Source organism: Protopterus annectens, chromosome 16.part0 (assembly GCF_019279795.1).
Source record: "Protopterus annectens isolate FY-2018-M chromosome 16.part0, PAN1.0, whole genome shotgun sequence".
In the NCBI taxonomy this organism is placed as follows: Eukaryota; Metazoa; Chordata; order Ceratodontiformes; family Protopteridae; genus Protopterus; species Protopterus annectens.
In genome coordinates, this window is record NC_056750.1 from 853780229 (window position 1) to 853803170 (window position 22942).

Genomic DNA, 22942 nt, shown 5'->3' on the forward strand with positions numbered 1-22942 from the left:
AAATCTTTTGTGACCCCATCTCACAGGATTGTGTCCTGGGTTGTCTGTAGACACAGTTCAAAGAGCTTTGCTTCCACAGGAAAATGATCTGTAATGTGTTACTGCAGCTACCACTTGCACCGTTTAAACCAGCAAACCTGGCTGATTTGGAGTGATCTGACATCTCCAAGAGGAGTGCGAGTTGCAAGCTCTTGTGGTGTCAGCCCGGTCTCATTTTCCAGACAGTGTTTAAAAACAGTACTTTTTATGACTGAAGTGGTATCAAAAGTTTACTTTAAACCAAACTACCATTCTTCCTGTCTTCTTTCCTTAACTTAAGAATGAGGGAGAGAGGATACTCTGTTCCTTGGATGTCCACAGATAACTGTGGTACTGTTTTGACAAAACTGACTCTCTCATACCTTCAATTGTTCAGTTCTTATGAAGGTAAGCAGAGACAACCTATGTCAAAGCAGACTCTTTCCAAATGGTTGTACTAGGCTGTTAACTTTTGTTATACTCACCACAACAACAAAACTATTCTAGGCAGGGTGAAAGTGCACTCTGTATGGCCTCTGCTGTGGCTTTTTGGAAAGGGCTAGATTCTAGAAGTATTGTAGAAACAGCACTGTGGTCCCCTGTACATCCGTTTACAAGGCATTACAAGCTGGAGTCTTTCTCTAGGTCGTGATCATGCTTTGCTAGGACCATTTTCCAATGGCTCTTGGACCCTTCCCTTCCACTTGTCATATTTGGTAAGCTAGGGTAATCGGCTGATCTAGCTAAGGCTACTGCTGCAGTGGCCAACATGATGGACATGGTACTGTTGAGTAAGTAAACTTGCATAACAGATGTTCATATGATCACTACTGCAGAAGCCATCCCCTCCCTTTTTTTTTGGTGCGTTTAGGCTAAGGTGTGAATATTTTCTTTTGTTTCTAGCATAGTCCATTTAGAGCTCAGCTTCCACAAGTCAGTAGGTTTTACAGTAGTTGAAGTAGCATATAATTGAATATCAGGGAATCCTATACCACCATTATCCCAACATTTTCTGTGCCAGTTTAAAAGAAACTCTTGGTTTATTGGGGTGCCAAAGAAGTTTAAGTAGTGTTATTTACCTTCATTTATTTTTTGTGATGGAGACCTTGCTAAAGATTGTATGACAAAATGGTAATTCTGCCTAAAATATTAACATTATTCTTCCATAATAAAGAAGAATTTATTCCTATTTTTGAGTAAACTTAACATTTTATCAATAACCTGTTGAAAGTTTGCATCATTTCTTTACTATTAGACATGATGGTTATACCAAGATGTTTGAGTGTTACTCCAGTTGAAGTTGGAATATTTTGTATGAGTTTTTTTTTTTATTTCGTATTGATTAATGTACTTGTTTTGGTATGATTCATTTTTAAGTTCGAGATTTCTTCAAACTGTTTCATAAAACTAATTGTTCTAATGATTTTTCTGTATTTCCTATTGTTAATAAAATATCATCATAAAGGGTTAGATCTTTAGTTCGCAGTCATCTTTTGTATGGAGTCCTTTAATGTTCTTATTGGATGTAATGCAATTAGCAAAGGTTTCTATTGCTAATCCAAACAGTAAAGCGTGATAATGGACAGCCTTGTTTTGTTATCTGTAGGATATAGAAAATAGCCTGTATTAACAGGAGCACAAGCATTATTGTAGAACTTTTAAATTAATCCACTTAGCTCAGCTGAAACATTTTTATAAGTGCTTTAAACAGATAAGGCCAATTAACTCAGTCAAAAGCTTTATCGAAATCAAGACTAATGATAGAAAGTTTTTTATTTGCATAGTCAGTGTATGAATTATTATATTATCCTGCACTTGTCTATTTAAAAATAAACCCCAGTATGATTATTGTTAATTAGTTTAGGTATAAGTAGATTAATTGTTTTAGTTAAAATGGACATGAACATCTTATAATCCACATTTAACAGTGAAATGGGTCTGTATGATGAGCACTTTTTAGGATCTTTATCTTGTTTAAAATGGGTGATATAAGGGAATATTTCTGTAATGGTGCAACTACGGCAGTTTTTTTCTCTGTAGACCTTTTCTAATATTTTAACCGCATCATCTGGCAGTACTTTATATAGTTCTGGTATAAGGCCATCTAAGCATATCACCTTATTTTTTAATTTTTATTTGTTCACTTCATTTTTTTTTATATTTTCCATTCAACTATTTCATCATTGTCTAAGTTATTTGTATTTTTATTTTCAGAAAATCTAAAGCTCTCAAGAGTACTTTTAATATATTTTTTTTTTTTTTTTTTTTTTTTAATTTGTGTGATATTTCTTTGGTATGATTTAGTTTATACATTTTCTTTGATCTAATAGCAAGTTTGCGTAAAGTTAACATGTGATCTGAAGTAGGATGTTCATTTGTCAGCAACCTGTGGGTTACGGATCCGATATCGGATCCGAGCCGGTAACTTGTTTCAAGCTAATGGATCCGAGCTCCTAGCTCCTCCCTTCACCCATAATCCCCTGCTAACCCTCCATGATCTCAGATCTAGTTTGCTGCACTTGTGATGGCTGGATCCTTTTAGAGCTCTTCAGATAAGTGAGGAAAAAGTTACCTTTTTTGAAGTACTTTTTGTCAGGAATTTCTTTTTTAGTTTAAATTAATACTTTTAAAGTGTGTCTGAGTTAGGTTCCTTATTTTTTAATTAGTACCCTCCCTTCACTGGTCGCTAGTGTGTGAGTGTTTGTTGCATGTCTTTTGGGGCCTGTGTGTGTGTGTAGTTGTTTTTCTTTTTCTTTACTTTAAAAAAAAAAAAAAAAAAAAAAGGAATGGCTGAGGCCCCAAAAGCCATATTTTCTAAATGTACCGAATGTGGCCATAAGCTCTCCCCGGCTGAAGGCCACACTCGGTGCGTTCGGTGCCTTGGGGTTGAACACCTCACCTCGGGCTGTACTTATCTGTGCAGCGTTCAACCCTAGGGCACTGAAAGAACAGAGGTCGAAGCTGGTCCTGGCGGAACTTCTACCCCCGGATTCTGCTTCGGCCTCCGCTACCTCTGCTGCTCCCGTGGCTCCACCTCAGCCTGTGGTGGCTGCCACTCCTGCCCCCCTGCCTCCGACTGGGACTCAAACTCCCGCTAAAGTGTCGGAGGACAGGGAGGCCAGGAGGGAGAAACGGAGGGAGAAGCACCACAAGCGGCGGGCCGAGACCTCCGTTTCGGCCCCGCCAGCTAAGCGGGCTTCTCCCTCCACTGCTTCTAGGTCTCCTCCTTCTCGGCTCCGATCCCCTTCTTTCTCCCCGGGGCCCGAGGAAGAGGAGACCCGATCTCCGTCGAGGTCATCGAGGCGGCATTCCAGGCCTGCCTCGGTGGCCTCCTCGAGATCTACCTTCAGTTTATCAGATGCAGACTTGGACCGGATGATGCGAAGGTTCATCCAGGCCCAGCTGCAGATGGGAGTGCTCTTGCCCCCCCCCTTAGGGGGGGGAGATCAACACCTTTTTTCCACCCAATTGCTCCTTCTCCGACCCGCTACCCGGGTTCGGAGCGCTCGGAGCCGAGCAGCCTTGGAGCCGGTGGTGGGTCGGCGCCGACAGTACTTGGTACTTCGGATCCGACCATGCCCTCGAGCCTGTCTGATCCGACCTCTCGGAGCCGTGGTCCGAGCTTTGGATCCGGGGGATTCAGTGTGCCTTCGGCTCCGTCCAGGTCTGAGCACATTGGTCCCTCGGATCCGACGGTCTCGGCGCCGGCTACGATCCCTTCATCGGATCCGAGTGGGAGCCGCCTTTCGGATCCATTGGAGAGTGGCTCTCCCTCGGCATTTGATGTTGTGTAGAGGGCTCTGTTGAGAGCATCCGGACCCCCGGTCCTTGCATCGACTCCTCCCTGCACTCCCTCTCTGCTGGGCCAGGCTTCCATCACCTAGCCAAAGGGACAGCCTGCTTCGATGTCACAGATAGTTCCATTAGAACAAGATGTTGCTGGCGAGGCTTCCTCGGACAGTCCCCCCGAGGAAGCTCCCCGCAAGCATAAGTGCAAAAGGAGGCATGTGGACTCCCCTGAGTCCTTAACCGAGGACACGGACTTGGAGGAAGGGGAAGGCTCCCCAAGATCGCCCCCCTGAGGATGTCTCCTTTGGAGACATCATGGAGATGCTGAGAATCAGAGGTGGGTGGTCTGCCCCTAAGTCTTCCTCTGACGAGTCCGTGTTTCTGGAGGCATTCGAGGCAGGCCCGTCTACCTCCTGGGTGTCCCCTCCAGCCGACCCCCTGGTGGACCTCATTACCACCAGGGCATGGAAGGATCCGGACACCATGGAGCCAATACCGAAATGACCGGATAGGATTCTTAGCCCCCCCTCAGACCGGTCACATTGGAGTAAGGGCCCCCCTGTAGATGCCATGTTGACGGCGGCAGCCACAAAGAGGGAATTGGCTCAGGAGAGTCCCTCAGTCCATCCACCAAACAGAGAGTCCCGTTTGATGGATCGCTTAGGGAAGCGAGTCTTTAGTTCAGCGACCTTCTCAGTAAGGTCTCTGAACTATATGGCACATGTCATCAGGATGCAGCGGGATCTTATCAAAGAATACGCTGCATCCCCCCCTGAGTCCATGTCGGAGGAGGATAAACAATTGTACTCCACCCGAATGGCCACTCTGAGATCTATTTCAAACACCTCTATGCGGCTGTTGTCCCACGCCACAGAGGAAGCCGCTAGGGCTAGCGGAGCAGGCCTAGTCATGAGACGTCAGGCCTGGCTCCGTCATTGCGACTTTACGGAGCCCTTTAAAGTGTCCTTCGCGAACGCCCCCTTTGATGGTTCTGCCCTATTTGGCAAAACAGTTCGCGAGATGCTTGTCCAGAATGAGAAGGACGAGAAGATGTTGTTTGCTGTTGGAGTCCGCTTCTCTGATCCCCAGCGGTCCTTTTCAAGGAACCAAAAGGGTCAGAAGAAGATGTGGTTCCAGAAATCGCAACGTTCCCAACCAGCTCCGGACAACCAGTCCTACCGTGGCAGAGGTGGACAGGGAGGACGTCGCCCCAGGGGCAGAGGGGCTCCGAGAAATTTTGGGTCCAGAGAACCTTTCTCTGAGTGGCCCGCGCAGCAGCCCTGAGGAGTTGCCCGGCTGCTCCACTCTGGAGGCAGTCGGGGGGGCGTTTTTCGAAACATCTAGCTGCATGGGAGTCCATCACAACAGACCGCTGGGTGCTTTGCATCATATCCAGAGGGTACAAAATACCAATACTTCATGTCCCCCAATCCAAGAACCTCCCCGATGTACCACCCGATCAGAGGGAGGCAGCGGCCGCAGAAATACTGCAGCTGCTAGAAAAAAGCCATCCAGCCCGTCCCCCAAGACCAGCTCGGATTAGGGTTCTACTCCAGGTTCTTTTTGGTGCCAAAAAAGACGGGGGATCTGAGACCCATCCTAGACCTTTCCCGCTTGAACCTGTCAGTAACCAAGGAAAAATTCCGAATGGTCACTCTTCAATCTATCCTCCCCCTTTTGAGGGAGAACGATTGGATGTGCTCTATAGACCTCAAGGATGCGTATTACCACATCTTAATGGACAAACGATCCAGGAGGTTCCTTCGCTTCCGGCTGGGAGCCAGTCACTACCAGTTCAGGGTCCTTCCCTTTGGCCTCACCACAGCCCCCAGGGTGTTCACCAAAGTGTTAGCAGTGATTGCGGCCCACCTGAGATTCCAGGGAATTCGGGTCTTCCCGTACCTGGACGACTGGCTCCTGACCGCTCCAACAAGGCATCTACTTTGCTCGGCCAGAGACTTCTTTCTCCATCTAGCCCCACAACTAGGCATTACTATCAATGTCGGCAAATCTCTACTGGCTCCAACACAGATCATAGAATTCATAGGTGCCAGAATAGACACCAGAGATTTGCGAGCCTTCCAAACTGCCGAGAGAATCAGAAACCTACAACTTCATGTGCGGGCTATCCTTCATTCAGAGGCTTCTCCAGTAGAATTGATCCTGAGGGCACTAGGCTGCATGGCAGCAGCGATTACACTCCTTCCATGCACCCGTTTGAACATGCGAGTCCTGCAATGGACTCTGTTAGTGCAATGGTCCTTCCTATCCCTTCCTCTCCACCATCCCATTGCTATCAGCAATGCTTGCAGAAGGGCGCTACTATGGTGGCTCCAAGAATCGAACTTCCATATGGGCCGTCCCTTCTGCACCTCTCCCCCCTATCGCCACGGTGTCGACGGACGCTTCCCGCCACTGGGGGGGCATTATTCAGGCAGGACAGTCCAAGGCACGTGGAACGATACAGAGACCTCCCTGCATATCAACGTTCTGGAGATGAGAGCGGTGCTGTTGGCGTTGCAAGCACTTCAGAGCTTCCTCCCCGCAGGAACGATTGCAATTCACTCGGACAACATGTCAGTGGTCTGGTATATCAACAAACAGGGGGGAACCAGATCTTATCCTCTCTGCCGCGAAGCCATGAGAGTGTGGGAATGGGCGATCTCCACCAACTGCTTTCTGATTGCAATGCACATTCCGGGGAGGACCAACATCCTAGCGGACAAGTTCAGCTGCACCCTTCTTACCCCTTACGAGTGGTCTCTCAATCCTCTAGTAGCGAAGCAGATATTCGCAACATGGGGGCAACCCTGCTGCGATCTTTTTGCATCTCCATCAAACGTCAAATGCGACAATTTCTTCGCTCTAATCCCCCCATCAGGGGAATCTCCAAGAGACGCTCAGGTGCATGCTTGGCCACCCGGTCTACTCTATGCCTATCCTTCTCTTCCAATGATGATACAACTCTTACAGAAAGCCTCGCGGTTGGGGAGCAAGATGATTCTCATTGCCCTATTCTGGCCTCGACAAATTTGGTTCCCTTACCTGTGGTCTCACCTTGTGAATCACCCTTGGATTCTAGATCCCATTCCGGATCTCATCTCCCATCCGTTGGACTTGCCAACTCCAAACCTGGACAATCTGAAACTGACAGCTTGGTTGCTCCAGTTCCACTCCTAGTTAGGACTCCCGGTATCTCTTTACCAGTCAAATCCATCCTCGTGGCAGCGCATAAGCCCTCCACCAGGAAAGTGCATCACAGTAAATGGAAATGTTTTTCCATCTGGGTGGAGCGCTGCAATCTAGATCCCTTTACGGCTCCTCTTCCATCCATTTTAGACTTCCTAACTGAACTCTTTCAGGAAGGCGCTAGTTGTTCAACTGTCAAAGTGCAATTGGCAGCCATTTCTCATTATCATGTGGGACATGATACAGGGCCCTTGATGTCAGCCAAATTGTGTAAAACCTTTCTCAAGGGTACCTTTTTACTTAGACCCCTGTAAAAGAAGCCGTACCACCATGGGATCTTACTTTAGTTCTTCAAGCCTTGACTGCTCCACCCTTTGAACCCGCTGCTTCAGTGGATCTCAAATTCTTGTCATGGAAAACAGCATTCCTTGTAGCCATTACTTCAGCGAAAATAGTGTTGGAACTTCAGGCTGTTTCTGTGAAGCCTCCATACCTGATTTTTCACCCTGATAGTGTACCTCAGGATCAGTCCCTCCTTTCTTCCCAAGATAGCATCAGAAACCAACATAAACCAATCCATAAATTTACCGGTTTTCTTCCCTAAATATCAAAATAAGGGTGAATACAAGCTGCACTCATTGGATGTTCATAGGCAGCTCCGTTTTTATACCCATAGGACAGCTGGCCCATAGACAATCTGACCAGCTGTTCGTTTCCTTTGCCAAATTTAACTTAGGGAAAGCTATCACTAAAGTATCTTTATCTCGCTGGATTTCCCAATGTATCCTACTGGCTTATCAAGCCTCGGGTAGAGCCGCACCAGAAGGAGTTCGTGCTCATTCCACCCGCTCCATTTCTACTTCTGCGGCTTTCAAGTCTAGAGTTCCTTTGGATGATATTTGTTCTGCAGCCACTTGGGCTTCATCTCATACCTTTATCATCCACTACAAGCTAGACCTGCTTTCTAGAGGGAGAGCATCCTTTGGCTCTGCGGTGCTTCGTAATATCCTTCCATGATGGCCACCCAGGGTGCAGGTAGCTGGGGACTCTGTCCCACAGGTTGCTGACAAATGAACATCCTACTTCAGATTTAGAAGTTATGTACTCACCATAACGTTCCATCTGAGTAGGTAGTTCATTTGTCTGCAACCATCCCCCCCTCCTTCCCTGTGACCTTCTTCGGATCTATTAGTTGTTAGATATCCTTTGTTGGATATATATTGAGAGGCAAACTCGATCTGAGGTCATGGAGGGTTAGCAGGGTATTATGGGTGAAGGGAGGAGCTAGGAGCTCGAATCCATTAGCTTGAAACAAGTTGCCGGCTCGGATCCGATATCGGATCCGTAACCCACAGGTTGCAGACAAATGAACTACCTACTCAGATGGAACGTTATGGTGAGTACATAACTTCTAATTTACTGAATATGCTTGGTTTGTTTTCCCCAAGTTTATTGAAACTTTGATTTAGAATTTCAATATTTTGTATTTAAGTTTTTAAGTTATGACTGACTGACAGTATCATTGGCTTTAGATTTAACTTTATCTGTTTTGGCCTGTAGTGTATTTTTGTCCCATTGTTTTTTGTTGCACTTGTACCAACTTGTAACTCTTCCATTTAGTAAACCTTTATTGAATCCCACAGGACATTGTTGGGTATGTCACTATTCTTTATTTCTAGGAAGTATTTGATCTCATTATACATCTATGATGTAATAAGTTGCCAGTTTTTAATATAATATTGAATACTGTCGCATCTGATAATGGACATACTATTGAAACTTCTCTAATATGTGATGTCAGGTTGTTTGTGACAGTTTTTATCTGAGTTCCATATCTATATGAATAATGAGTAAATTGAAATGAGTTTATTATCGAATGATGAAAATAGCGAATGCTATTTCATCGGCACCAAAACATCTAAACATGAAAATATCGATCATTCATAACAGCGAATTTTTCCCATGGAAAAAATTTGCTGCTCCGAAACACATGCACACAACACAAGCACATCAAACAAACAGCAACCACACATACACACTTAAATTCCTACATCTAACTCTACACTAAACTAAACATACACTACTAATAACCCACTTACCTTAACCCAAACCCTAAGGTCCATCACTGTCGCACACTCACCTAACCCACGCCGTAACCCTAACTCACTTAAACTGCCCCAACCCTAAAGTCTGTCACTATCGCACACGTGCCTAACTCACTTAACCCGCCCCTAACCCTAATGTACAAACAATCACACTTACCTGAACCCAACCCGTAACTTTCCACCACAGCGCTAAGAATAGCGAAGCCACAGAAACAGCCAACCGAATTCTGAGGAAAGAATTCACTGTTCTGCAGCTTCTCTATTCTTAGCGTTCACTGAATAGTGTTCGATATCAGAACATTTGAAGTTTTAATACTTTGATGTTCTGATATAGACCCTTTAATGTAATAGGCAGTAGTGTCTAAATAATTGTTTGCATGCTTAGCTCTAACCCCTGGAATCCAGTAAGAGTTTACTAATGTATAGTTTTCACTTTTAGACAGGAAGAAGTAATCTTGACAATAGAATTTTCAAAGCTCCCAAAGGCTCACAAAAGTGCTTGTGACTCTAATTATCTAGTTTTAAGCTACTATTCATGTTAAGGGTGTGAAAATGATTTAACTGTTATAACTCTCTAAAACGCTGCCAATGTTCGTGAGTGCATTTATGCCACTTCTACAGTATTCATTGACCACTAAACTTTCCAAACCACTAAAAACAATAAAAACCATTTAAGTGCACTTTTACCCTTAAAAAGCTTTTATATGTAAAGGAGTAACATTTTAATTATTCTGCAAGCACTATTATACTCGTATCATTCGCAAGTGTTTGTTTTTAACCTTTGCTTCAATAAAAAAGACTGACTAAGCTAATTTAAACAGTAAATTAACATTGTGTCCATTGGTTACACTCAAAGATACAGCAGTGACTTCAATATCAGATATGCAGCAATATTTTTAAGATTTATGTGTTGTTTTTTAAGATTTAATATAGCAATAACCCACGCCTGGGTGTGGGTAATGCTAAATTTACCCACGGTTGGCGTGGTTTGGTCCCGAGAGCGAAGCCCGAGGGACCAAACAAAGCCAACCGGGTAAATTTAGCATTACCCACACCCAGAAGTGGTTATTGCTATTATACATGACATTATTTAAGAAAAGAAACTATTACTTTTCTTAAATAATGGCATAGTATAATGCCTGTTTACTGCCCTTCCGCAGATGTCTGGCATCCGGTAGTTCTGATGTACTGCGCGCCTGCGCAGTACATCAGAGTTGTATAAAGCAACGGAGAAAGCAAGATCTCCGTTTTTATGTCTCGCTATGTTAAATGAGTTTAACATAGCGAGACAGTTTTAAAATAAGCAACGGAGATGTCCGTTGCTTATTTTAACTGTCTCGCCATGTTAAACTCATTTAACATAGCGAGACATAAAAGCAACGGAGATCTTGCTTTCTCCGTTGTTAATTGCCTGCTATGTTAAATGGGTTTAACATAGACAGTTTAAAATAAGCAACGGAGATCTCCGTTGCTTATTTTAAAGCTGTCTCGCTATGTTAAACCCATTTAACATAGCGAGGCAGTGTTTTAAAAAAATGAGTTCTACTAATGGAAAAAAGTCCGGGCGACCGGACCTTTTTCCATTAGTATAACTCTATTTACAACGGGCACGCTGGCCAATCAGCGTGCACGTTTTGGGGGGATCATGGTATAATAGTTTATTTTTAAGATTTGTGTGTTACTTTTATGTATGCAAAATGGCCATTTTTTTGTAACTTTAGTATATAACTTGAAATGTAAAAGGACTCTGGAAGGACATGTTAAGTATTATGTTAGTAGCACACTACTGAGTCATGCTAGGATCTCCAAAAGCATATCAAACTACATAAGTTTCATCTCATAATGATTTACTTTTAGTAATATAAATGGGTGGACCCCTTAAACTTCATATAAAATTAATTATTGACATCACACATGCATTTATATTCTCAAATTTTAATGAGTTGTTTTTCATGAAGCATGCTGTCATTCTTTAGAGGAGACTTAATATTTAAACTAGCATTAAAAACAGACAGTTATTTGAGTTTACACTTTAACTTGTGAGGATGTCATTGAAGCACTGAATATTTGAAGTCATTCCTGTATTTTCTTTTGTATATGTAAGTAGCCACGTTTTGTAAATCAATATGTAGCCTAGCATACCCTTTTAGTGTCATTTAGTGTTATGTTCAATAGTACATTACTAAACCACGTTAAGATTCAAAAAATGTGCTACTTAACATAAGCTTCATTTCATTAATGATTAGCGTTTGGTTTAACCACTTAAACTTTAAAGTAAATTAAATAGCTTCATTTTCATATATTGCTAAAAGAATTCAGCTTTTTCATATGTAAATGGTACTGGTAACCATTTGAAGTAAGGAAAGAAAAATAAATGCTTTGCCTTGTAAAAAGTAGTATTTAGTACCTCTTCCACGCTATCCTAGCATTTTAAATTGCTTAACATTTGTAACCATGAAATGAGTTAATTTTTATTTAACATTTGTTGACTGGGAAAGTCCGACCAGGACAGAGGCTATTTTCAGCGGAGGCTTGGGGAGAAACGCTCCGGTGTTAATTTGTCTTTCAGTTTTTTGTGCTGTGGTAGCGTTGTCGCATCACAGTAAGACGTTGTCCTGTTTGATTCTCAGCTAGGTGGATGGAGGCAGTTTTTGATAACGTGAATAATTATGACCGTTTAATACTTAAAGTAGTCCTTGTTTGTTTAAAAAAAATACACACGTTCTCTTAAGAACTTTGAGGCAGCCGAGTTTATGGAGAGCAGTTTAATTTACTTATGAGAATTAGTGAAACAATTCCTTGTGACTTGGAATTTAAACCATTGAATGGAAAGGTAAATGGAGGCTACAATTATTTTTGTTTAGTTTTTTTAAAACTGTGGTTAATTTCATTTTTTAATCTCCATTTAGGGTGCTAAATGTCCGGATGTAATATTCTTCTGTGTTTCAAAGCTGGCACTTGCCCGTAAGTGGAATTGTGGGTAGTATTTATACCCAATTAGCGTCAGAGATTAGGAAAGGTCAATACCAGCCAGAGTGGAACACGTGTTAATTGTAAATCTCCGATTCTGATTATGAAATATGCATAGTCAAATTTATACAGGAGTCTTACCTTGTCAGTTATATCAGCAGTATGCAAATGTTTATTGCTCTTTCATATTGTGGTAACAAGTAATGTGCTCCACTTCCGCTGTCATTGATAGGTGATGCTCTTCTGCTGTCAGTAACGACCGTGCTTTATATACTTTGACAAAAATCTTTCTGTGGATGTGCTGGGCCGTAATGCGTCAGTTTCACTACAGTGTGGTAGCATAACATTGCTTTAGTAAGGTTTGTGTATTAGTAACAACTGGAGCATCACAATGGGCCCCATTTTATTCTGAAACTTGCATACAATTTCTATATTTAAAATGAAAGTAAATATTCCAACCACAGGAAACCAACGACTACTGAAAAACATTTAATAGCACAACAGTCTTTTTTTAAACTCAGTGCATGTAACACTGTGAAGATAGAGGGCATTATGTGCATCTTTGTTTTTAATGGTTCTAAGATGCTCACTTATTCTATCCCTGAGCCCGTGTGTGGTTTTACCTATATAAAATCCAGGGCAGGAGGGACAGGTTGCTAGATAAACCACATTAGTAGAGTTGCAATTACATTTACCAGGACATTTTAAGGTCAAGTTTGAAAAAGTTACTGGTACATACGGGCCATCAGTAAGGAACTTGCAGAACCTACAAGTCCCACATTTAGACATTAGTGACCTGTATTGCTTTATTCTGTCTTGGTTTCTGTGCCCTTCCAATATATTCTTTAGAATTCTATCCCTGCTATAAGCCACCAAGGGCTTGTGCTCAGTTTCACCTTTGTTTTTTGTTCAAAGCACAAGTCCCAACTTTTATAACTGATGTTAACTATAATCGGGGACAAGTTGTACCGCAGCACAATGGGATCCCCTTCCCTACTTCTGTGAGTAACTTCTTGTGCCCCCCCCCACCCTTTTGTGATATCGGTGGGTATAATGCATGCTTCTTTTATTTCACGTTTCACATTAGTCAGAATCTTTAGTGGGTACCCCCTTTCCAAAAACAATCCTATCAAAATGTATAGTTCATTGTCAAAAGTTCTCTCATCACTGATGAGGCGAGAATACCTCACCATCTGTCCCTTTATTATACTTCTTTGGTGCTGGGGGTGACAGCTGTTGTAATGAAGTGGAGTATTAGAAAAGTTTTTTTTCCTAAAAATAGCGCTATGAAGCTTGTCATCCTCTTCAGTGACCCAAGGATGTATATCCAGGAAGCCTATTTCTTTAGGACCGCATCTACTAGTAAACTTCAAAAATGAAGTTGTGGTATTTAAGTACTCCATAAACTCCATGGATTCCTTTTCATTCCCTTGCCATAAAATTAGGATGTCATCCAGGAATCTGTTATAGGTTTTGATTTTCTCCATATAGGGGGTGTCAAAAATGTGTTCTCTCCCATTCAAGTAATACCCGGTTGGTAAATACAGGGGAGCATTTTGCCCCCACAGCCACACCTGATATCTGGTGGAATAACTCCCCCTCAAAGGCAAGGAAATTTTCTCAAAACAGTTTCCATGATTTCTACCAAAAAATTACACTAGTCTTGTCAATCTTCTCACTTTTCAGTAAAATCTCCTGAAACATATCAAGCCCACTGTAATGTGGAATAACAGAGAATAAGTTTGACGTCTGTTGTCAAAAATGAATACTCTACTTCCCTGCTTGATTTCAGTCTTTCAAGACAATGCCAGGAGTCCTTAACAATATGTTACAAAGAGAGGTAAAATGGCAACTTAGACTAAATGCCACAGTAGCTCCAGGACTTAATGATGCTATTTCACTGATACCAATATTAAAACAAAGGACTTTGGTTGTATAGAAAAAAGAAAACAAGTATTGCCTAGTTTGCTTATTTGCACATGTTGAATATGTACAGCAACAATTAAAAAAACACATGTTTTATATATGAATTTCTTGTAAAAATATTTGTTATATACAAATGAACATTTAAATGTATTGAATTGTGTTGTATGTCTTTAAATAAGATTAAGTATTTAATTGGATGCATATTTTGCACTGGGTTACTTAAGGAGAGTGCTAGATGTATTGTAATTGACTCTGAAGAAGCCTGTTGTATGTAAGGTGAAAGCACTAAGTCTGTTGTGCTATTAAACAAACATTTTAGTATTCGTTTGCTTCCTGTGGCTGGAATATTTACTTTCATTTAATTTTAGTTCGTGTGTCAGTTGACACCTTTGTTTTTTTATTTCACTGTAAATTCTATATTTACTTTGAGCACTTGGGGCATTAATTGCATCTTTTTTTTTCCTCCCTTAGACCATTATTGAGACGGTGGAACCAGAACCAGCAGAGACTGTTGTGCAGTCAGAAGAATCACCTGCATCCCCTTCCCCATCCATTGTTGTGACCTCCAACCTTTCACAGTGTACATCTAATAACCCTCTGCCCACCCAAACTAAAATTACCAAAATCATCATCCCTAAACAGATGTTAGAATCTGGACAAATTCCTTCATCTCTTGCTATGTCACAGGGCGTTGTAACAGTCATTCCTGCTAACATAGTTACTTCACGTGGCTTACAGATCGGCCAGCCTGTGCATCAGGTCCAGGCCTCCCAAGGACAGATTGTAACACGATCAGTGCTACAAGCAGCTGGCTCCCAACAGCAGCAGTCGCAGCAACAGCAGGTGTTTGAGATTCATCCACCACCACCTCGTTTGCAGCCACCGCCACTTCAGCAAATGCCACAGCCAGTGACGAACCAGACTACTGTCCTCCAAGCTCCACCTCCACTGCAGTCTATGCAGATGCAGCCAAAGGTACGTCTTAGTACACAGCTTCACCAAGCACCACCCCCACTTCAGATCAAAATCGTCCAGCCACAGACTACTGCCACTGTGCTACAGATCCAGCCAAAAGCATCACCAGCTCTAATACAGTCTACAGCTTCACCTGTGATGGCCTCGCCAGTAGCCAGTCTTGAGATAGCTAACTTACCAGAGCCAGTGGAAGATGTCACAGAGGTCGCACATCAAGTAAGATATTATCACCTCACCTTTTTTGTCTTGGGTTTTCTGTCACACGTTCTTTTAAATGAAACATATTGAGAGGATTCACTCTACAAATGTCCTAAATTCATACATGACAATTACTACCTTATTGTTTAAGCATTGTTCCTAATACTTTTAGCATCTGTAGTTAGAATTTCCCGGTTTTAACATCAAGAAACTTATTTCAGCAACTGGTTACTTCGCAGATTGCTGCTGTCTGTATTTGGTGGCAGCCATAGTATTGTGGGCTTAGAAGTAACTTGAGAATTGCAGCATGGAAATTAGCCTGTTGTATTTCAGATTTGTCATCCTCATGCTTTCTTTACCCTGTAGGGTAACCAGCCTGAATGTAAAAGTGCTGTGTCAAAGCATCATACAAGTTGTATGTTCACCTTTTCTAATTTTATTAAACAGCAAGTTAGGATATTTATTTTTAATAAAATTGTTAAAATTAGCTGAGCTGCTTGTGTTAAACTTTAGATCTGATGTTTTCATCTTCATTTGTTCGTTAACCTGTGGGTTTCTGTTCCAACCCTCAGAATCGAGACTGTCATTTCACTAGCCTGAGATTCTAAGCTTGAGCTCCTCCTCCTCACTCATAATGACTCTTTTTTTCCCCCCGAAGTACCTCAGATCTTGTTGCTACTTGAACAAGCTGGGAGGTTGCGGTGCATTTGAGCTCCTCCATTTGATTGCAGTTTTTCTCCGGGAGTTTATTTTCCCCCTCTGTCCTTTTATCGTTTCCCTACCTTTTTTTGATATTTTCCCTCGCTGTCCTTTTATTGTTTCCCTACCTTTTTTAGCTGTCCTCATTTTTTCTCAGGGAGTTTGATATTTTCCCACTCTTTGTCCTTTTATCATTTCCCTACCTTTTTCCGCTGTCCAGCAGTTGGAGTTTGATGTTTTCCCTCTGTTTGTCCTTTTATCGTTTCCTACCTTTTTTCGCTGTCCTGCAGTTCACTTTGGTTGTTTTAATTTGGGTTTCTGTCCAGCATAACTTTTCCTCCTTTTCCCCTTTTCTTGCCTTTTCCAAAAAAAAAAAGCCCCTTTTTTGACATGTCCAAATCTAAGTCTGGCAGGACTGTTAGTTTCTGGAAGTGCACTTCCTCTGGGCACAAGATTTCCTTGTCTGATGGCAACAGGGAGTGTCTATTGTTTGGGGCCCTCACATTTGAACGGTGACTGGTTCGGTCTGTGGAGGTTTCCACCCCCAAGCCTTGGCAGATCACTATAATGAGTTGATCCTCATGGGATTACTGCCTGCTTCATCCCCTCTTACTTGTTCCTTCTACCTCAGGGTCTCAGACCCCCTCTAGAAAGCACAAAGAGGCCCAGGAAACAAGAATGCATTCTTCTGACAGGTCTCCTCCTCAGCCAGAGCCTGTCAGACAATGCCAAAGCTGTCAGAGCTGAAGGTATTGGAATCTCCTCCTCCTGTTCCCACTTTTGCCTCTTCACCCCATACTTCGGTTCCTAGTTTGCAGGCAAAATCTTGAGTGCTTCCCAGGACAGATCCTTCTGGATTAAGGGTATTCATGGTTGTTGCGTCAGCCACCATAAAGGAGCTGACCCACGAGAGCTTCTCTGTCCACCCACTTAACAGGGAGTCTAGAGCTTTGAACAGGTTTGGTAAAAGTTTACACCTCTGCCACTTTCTCCTTGAGAGTGCTAAACTAGCTTTCTCATTTTACGACACTACAGAGGGACTTGGTCAAGGAACTCTAGCTCAACCCCAGGGTCCATGTCTGCAGAGGATCAGAAGGCTTTCTCCTCCAGGATGGCCATCCTCCAATCCCTGTCCAACACATCCATGAGACTGTCACAGCAAAGGGTATCTCAAAGGCGTCCTGTTCCGGCATTGCCATAAGGAGTCATGCTGGGATGCAGTTGAGAGAGTTTGGGACCTTTCAAGGCATTCTTTGTCAATGCGCTTTTTGACGGATCAACTTTGTTTGGCCCAATGTTTGAGAGACAGACTCCTGCAGTGAGGAAGATGGGAAGAGACCCTGTCTGCTGTCGGGATCCGTGTTTCTACTCCACAAAGATGCTTCTCCAGGAACCAGTGGGGGGGGATAAAAAGATGTGGTTCAAGAAATATCTGGGTCCTTTCCAGGATTCTCAGGTAGAATTCCCCGCCAGAGGCAGAGGGGGAAATAAAATGGTAGGCGCCGCTCATAAGGGTGAGGGGGTCCGCAGAACCAAGAGTCCTTGGACAGACCCAGTGTCCCTGAACAGTTGCCCAATTGCCTGCCTCTGGATGCAGTCTGGGGCCGTTTTTCCTTGCACCCTGAAGCCTGGGAAGCCATCACAAAACAACTGATGGGTCTTAAGGCTTGTATCCAGAGGATACTTGATTCCCTTTTTAGAGACACCAAGACAAAAAGTGTTTCCTCCCCAATGTGCCACCCAATCAGAGAGGGGATGCAGCCATAGAAGTCTCAAAATTGCTGCAAAAAAGTCATCCAGGAGCTCCCCCTCTGCCCCATTCAAGTTGGAATTAAGTCGGATCAGGAGTATACTCGAGGTTCTTTTTGGTGCCCCAAAAGACAGGTGACTTGAGGCCATTTGTGAAATCTCTAAACAAATCTGTGAAGAACACAAAGTTCAGGATGGTCACAGTTCAGTCCGTCTTACCCCTGCTAAGGATGAACAACTGGATGTCACTAGACCTGAAGGATGCGTACTACGATATGACGATGGACAGGTGCTCCAGAAGTGATCTTCATTTCAGGCTGGAAGTCAGTCATTTTTAGTTCAGATCACTCCCGTTTGGTCTCACCACAGCCCCCAGGGTGTTCACAAATGCTTGGTAGTGGTTGCAGCTCATCTCAGGCTGTAGATATTCTAGATATTCCCCTATCTAGACAACTGGCTCCTGACCACTACAGCCAGGCATCTTTTGATTCAGGCCAGGGATTACCTTTTGCAGCTGGCTTAACGTCTTGGTATAATTCTCAACTTTTAGAAATCCCAGTTGGAGCTGGTTCAGGTGATAAATTTCATAGGGCAGGTCTGGACACAACAGTTTCTTGGTCTTCTCTCTGTGGATCGAGTAACCAACATTGCACCTTCATGTCAAACAAATTCTGGCCATACCAAACCCTCCAATGAGTTTGATTCTCAGAGCTCTCCGTTCTATGGCTGCCACGATACCCCTTTTGTTGCCCATAGCATGTCTTCACATGAGAATTTTACAATGGACGTTAGCAGTTCAATGATTTCTACACAGAAATCATCTGTTTTCCCATCAGAAAGTATGCATGGAATCTGTTGTGGTGGCTTCACTCTGCAGACGTTCTTCAAGAAAGCCCCTTCGTTCTTCATTCTCCAAATGCCTCGTTGACCAAGGACATCTCCCAGACGGGATGGGCATTATCTGGGTTGGATGGCTCAAGGTAAGTGGGCGTCCCAAGAGAGCAACCTGCTTCTCAGTGTCCTTGAGATGAGAGCAGTTTTTTTGACGTTGCAAGAGCTGCACAGCTTTCTTCCTGTAGGGACTATTGGAATACAGATGGGCAAAGTCAGTAGTCTGGTACATCAACAAACAAGGAGGAACCGGTTCTTACCCACTGTGTTGAGAAGCTGAGTATGTGGCAATTGGTGATCTCAACCAACCACTTTCTAGTGGCAACACACATTCCAGGAGAGTCCAACATCCTAGTGGACAGGCTCAGCTGAGTCTTAACTGATGCCGCACGAGTGGTTTCTGAACATCCACAGCAAATATGATCTTCCAAAGATGGGGACAACCCTGCTGCGACCTTTTTGCCTCCCCTCTCAGCAACAAATGCAACAGGTACTTTGCTTTGATCCCTCCTCCGGGACAGTCACCAGTGGATGCTCTAGTCCATGTTTGGCCTCCCAGTGTACTCTGCATTTCCCCCGGTGCCCCCAATTACCAAGTTCTTGCAAAAGGCATTTAGATTGAAGAGGAAAGGAATCGTCATTGCTCCCTTTTGACCTTGACAAGTTTGGCCCAGCAGTGTTTGGTCTCAGCTGATTTGCCCTCTGGTGACACAAGGTCTTGCTCCGGATCTTTTATTTTATTACTTAAGGGGGCTCTCATCCGGATATTCAAGGTCTGAAACTTAACCACATGGTTTCTCCACTTCTGATGATGGCCAGACATCCTAGGCTTTTCATTCCCTGTCCGGAAGATTTTGATTTCTGCTCATAAACCCTCCAACAGGAAGATTTATGAGTAAGTGGAATAGGTTTTCCATATGGGCCCAACAGAAACAAATGGATCCTTTTACAGCCCCTGTCTCTGTGGTGGTGGATTTTTTGGCTTCCTTTTTTAATGATGGGGCTACTTTTTCCACTGTCAAAATTCAGGTAGCTGCAATTTCCGATTTTTATTTGGGAGAAGACTCTTCATAGTAGCTCAAAGCCTTTCTTAGAGGCACCTTTCTACTTTGCCCTCCCATTAAAGATCCTGCTTCCCGTTGGGATTTGTCCATAATGTTGCAAGTGCTGATTTGTCCCCCTGTCGACCCGGCGGCCAGAGTAGATTTAAAGTTTCATGGAAAACACTTTTTCTGGTGGCTGTTACTTCAGCAGGAAGAATGAGTTATGGGGCCCATTCCTCCAAGTTTCCATATTTAATTTTTCACAAAGATAGAGTAACCTTACCCAACAATGCTTCCTTTCTTGCCTAAAGTTTCAACAGAAGCCAGTATCAACCACTCTGTTAACCTCCCTGTTTTCTTCCCTAACTTTCAAAATAAGAACGAGCACACTATCCATTTCCTTGATGTGCTTGGACAACTGCGTTTTTACCTGGACAGAACTAAGGCTTCAGGACATCTGAACAATTGTTTATATTTTTTTCAGACATTAAAAGAGGTAAAGCAATTTCCAAGACCTCTTTGGTGAGATGGTTAAAAGACTGTGCCTCCTTTGTTTGTTTTTAGAATATCCCCGTACCTGGTCAGATTAAAGCTCTCTTTATAAGGTCTGTGGCAACTTCTCAAGCTTTTTGGTCGCGTATCTATTGATGACATCTGTGCAGCTGCTTATATGGTCAAATTGTCATACGTTTATCACTCATTATAAATTGGGTATTTCTAGGAATAGGAGTGCTTCTGTCATTGCTGTGCTCAAAAATATCCTTCCATAAGGGCCACCCTGGATTTCTGTAGCCGGGGCTCTGTCCCACAGGTTAATAAACGAGTGATGACAAAATCGGATAAAGATGTGTTCTTACCATAACATTCCATCTGTGTTGTCTGTTTTCATTCACTTTTGCCCCCCCTCCTTCCCCAGTCCAAGAGTCCCAGTTACTTGATGGGTATGTTCATAGGAACCACAGTTCCTGTTTCAGCTCCTGTTGTTTCCTGTTCTTTGTGATAGACAATTGTTTTTGGTGGACAGTGGATAAATAGTTGCAGCAAACTCAATCTGAGGTACTTTGGGGGAAATAGGCCATTACAGATATGGAGGAGGAATTTGAACTTCGAATCTCAAGCTAGGGAAAAGGCCTAGCTGGTTCTGAGGGTCAGAACAGTGACCCACAGGTTAATGAAGAATGAGGTGGACAACACAGATGGAATGCTATGGTAAGAACATAACTTCTTTTTTGTTGGCTGTTGTGCATTTCACATTCATCCATCCACAACCCCTTTTCCCCATTTTGTATAATTGGATTGTTTTGCATTCCCTGCTTGTTTATTTTATTTTATTCTTTTTTACCATGTTGATCCTACTAGGTCTGTTTGGAAGGGAGGATCATATCCATATTAACTTTGGGGAAAGTGACAGTTTACTTTTGAAATCTCTGGAAATCCTGCAGCTGTTCTGATTGCTACCATGAATTTTAACGAACAGCTCCCTGGCAGGATACTGTAGAAATCCATGGAAATCCTGCAGCTGTTCTGATTGCTACTATGGATTTTAACCAACAGCTCCTTGGCTACCCGTTCACATACGTAGACTTCTGTTTTAATGCCCCATCCAAAGGAAAGTCCGTGTTAGCATTTAATCCATTAGGGCTATGAGGCATTTTATCTGCTTTTTATAGCCCCCCTTCAAGTACCTGATCACATCATGAACATGAATGTGGAATGCTCACTGTCGCAGGCTGGCACTGGGAAATTTAAGGGGGTGAGGCTAGTGTGCATCTGGCCCATCCCTTCAAACCACTGAAGGTTTATATTGATACTTGAAGCATGTGTTCTCTTTATGTAGCTTGCCTTAGCTTTGCATTGAATGTCTTCTAATCAGTGTTAAGTCAGCAGCTGCTTACTGGTAAGACATTGTTTCAGGAGAAGGCAGTCTACCATATGTGTGGTCCTTTTTTTAGGAAACAGAGCTGCTTAATAGATTGAACTAGTGTTTTTGCCATGAATAAAGGCCTTCAGATAAAAATTGTCAAAACAGAAATTGCTAATATTCTCATCAATAAAAAAGATTCCCGTTTGATTTAGTAGGTAGTGATTCAGAGTTGTTGCTGTCATTTTTCATAGTTTAGTGTGCTTGAATTGTTTGGTCGTTTTAAAGGAACAGCATGTGACCATGTTAAAGTAAAATTGTTGGATGCTTCTTTACAACAGGACAGTCTATTTGGTAATAAGAAAAAGAAAAATAATCTGGTTCCACACAGTAGTGAAGATCTATGTCCTTTATTGTAGTAGGTAAGCGCTGTCTCGGAATAACATCAGCTTCATCAGACTCTGATGAAGCTGATGTTATTCCGAGAAAGCGCTTACCTACTACAATAAAGGACATGTTGATCTTCACTGCTGTGTGGAACCAGATTATTTTTCTTTTTCTTGTATTCTCTGGTTTTTGCATCTGATTCCTTATTTGGTTCAAAGACTGTTTTTATTTGGTCTATTTGGTAATAAGGCTGAAGAAGTTTTGAAAAAGATGGACGATCAAGAAAAATCTATGCAAACTGTGAAAGATTTCCTTCAAGTGCAGCCACCCCAGTTCAGTAGGCACTGGCCTACTAAGAACTGGTCCTTTCCAGTATCCACTAGAGTTGCTCCGGTCAAACCCAGACATTCCAAAGGCTCCGGGTTTCAGTCACAAGGAATTTATAGAACAAAGCAGTGGGGTGCCTCCACCTCCAAATCTGGAAGTAACAAGGCACCTTCCTGTGGTAAACAGTCTCAATGACTTTCCACTGCAATCACCAAGCACTTATCTTTTGGCCGCCCCTTTGGGGGGAAAACTGGCACTTCGTGCACAAAACTGGCAACTGATTACCCAGGACAAATGGGTTTTAAATATAGTATCCCAGGGATACAGATTTCATTTCCACACGTTGCCAATCCCAAACGGATGGCCAGATTTGCCTCCAAATCAGTGGGCAGAGGCCCAGAAACAAGTTATGTCCCTCATGAATATGGGGGGGGGGGGGCTATTCAACCAGTACCAGAAAAGGAAAAGGGACAAGGTTTTTATTGAAGACTTTTCCTGGTACCCAGAAAAGACAAATCATGGTGTCCAGTTCTGGACTTATCCATTCTGAATACATTTCTGGACATTCCAAAATTCAAGATTTTGACTCTCCAACAGTTACTACCTATGCTAGGCAAGGATGCCTGGTTGGTAACTCTAGACTTAAAAGCGGCTTACCTGCATATCCCAGTCAGGGAATCTTGCAGAAGATACCTCCGCTTCAAAGCAGGCTATTTGCACTACCAGTTCTCTGCACTGCCCATTGGCTTATCTACTGCACCCAGGGTCTTCACAAAGTGCTTGGCACCAGTAATTGCATTTTGCAGGCAAATAAA

The 22942-nt window shown here is 43.0% G+C and overlaps 1 protein-coding gene across 3 annotated transcripts in view; it reads left to right on the top strand.

The window, feature by feature from the left end:
* The window catches only part of TOX4 (TOX high mobility group box family member 4), a 966801-nt gene that overhangs the window by 580995 nt on the left and 362864 nt on the right, over positions 1 to 22942 (top strand). For all 3 annotated transcript variants that reach the window (XM_044057880.1, XM_044057879.1, XM_044057881.1), the window contains one exon: positions 14469 to 15188. In XM_044057880.1, coding sequence (XP_043913815.1) covers positions 14469 to 15188 — 720 coding nt within the window. The remainder of the gene's footprint in view (positions 1 to 14468; positions 15189 to 22942) is intronic.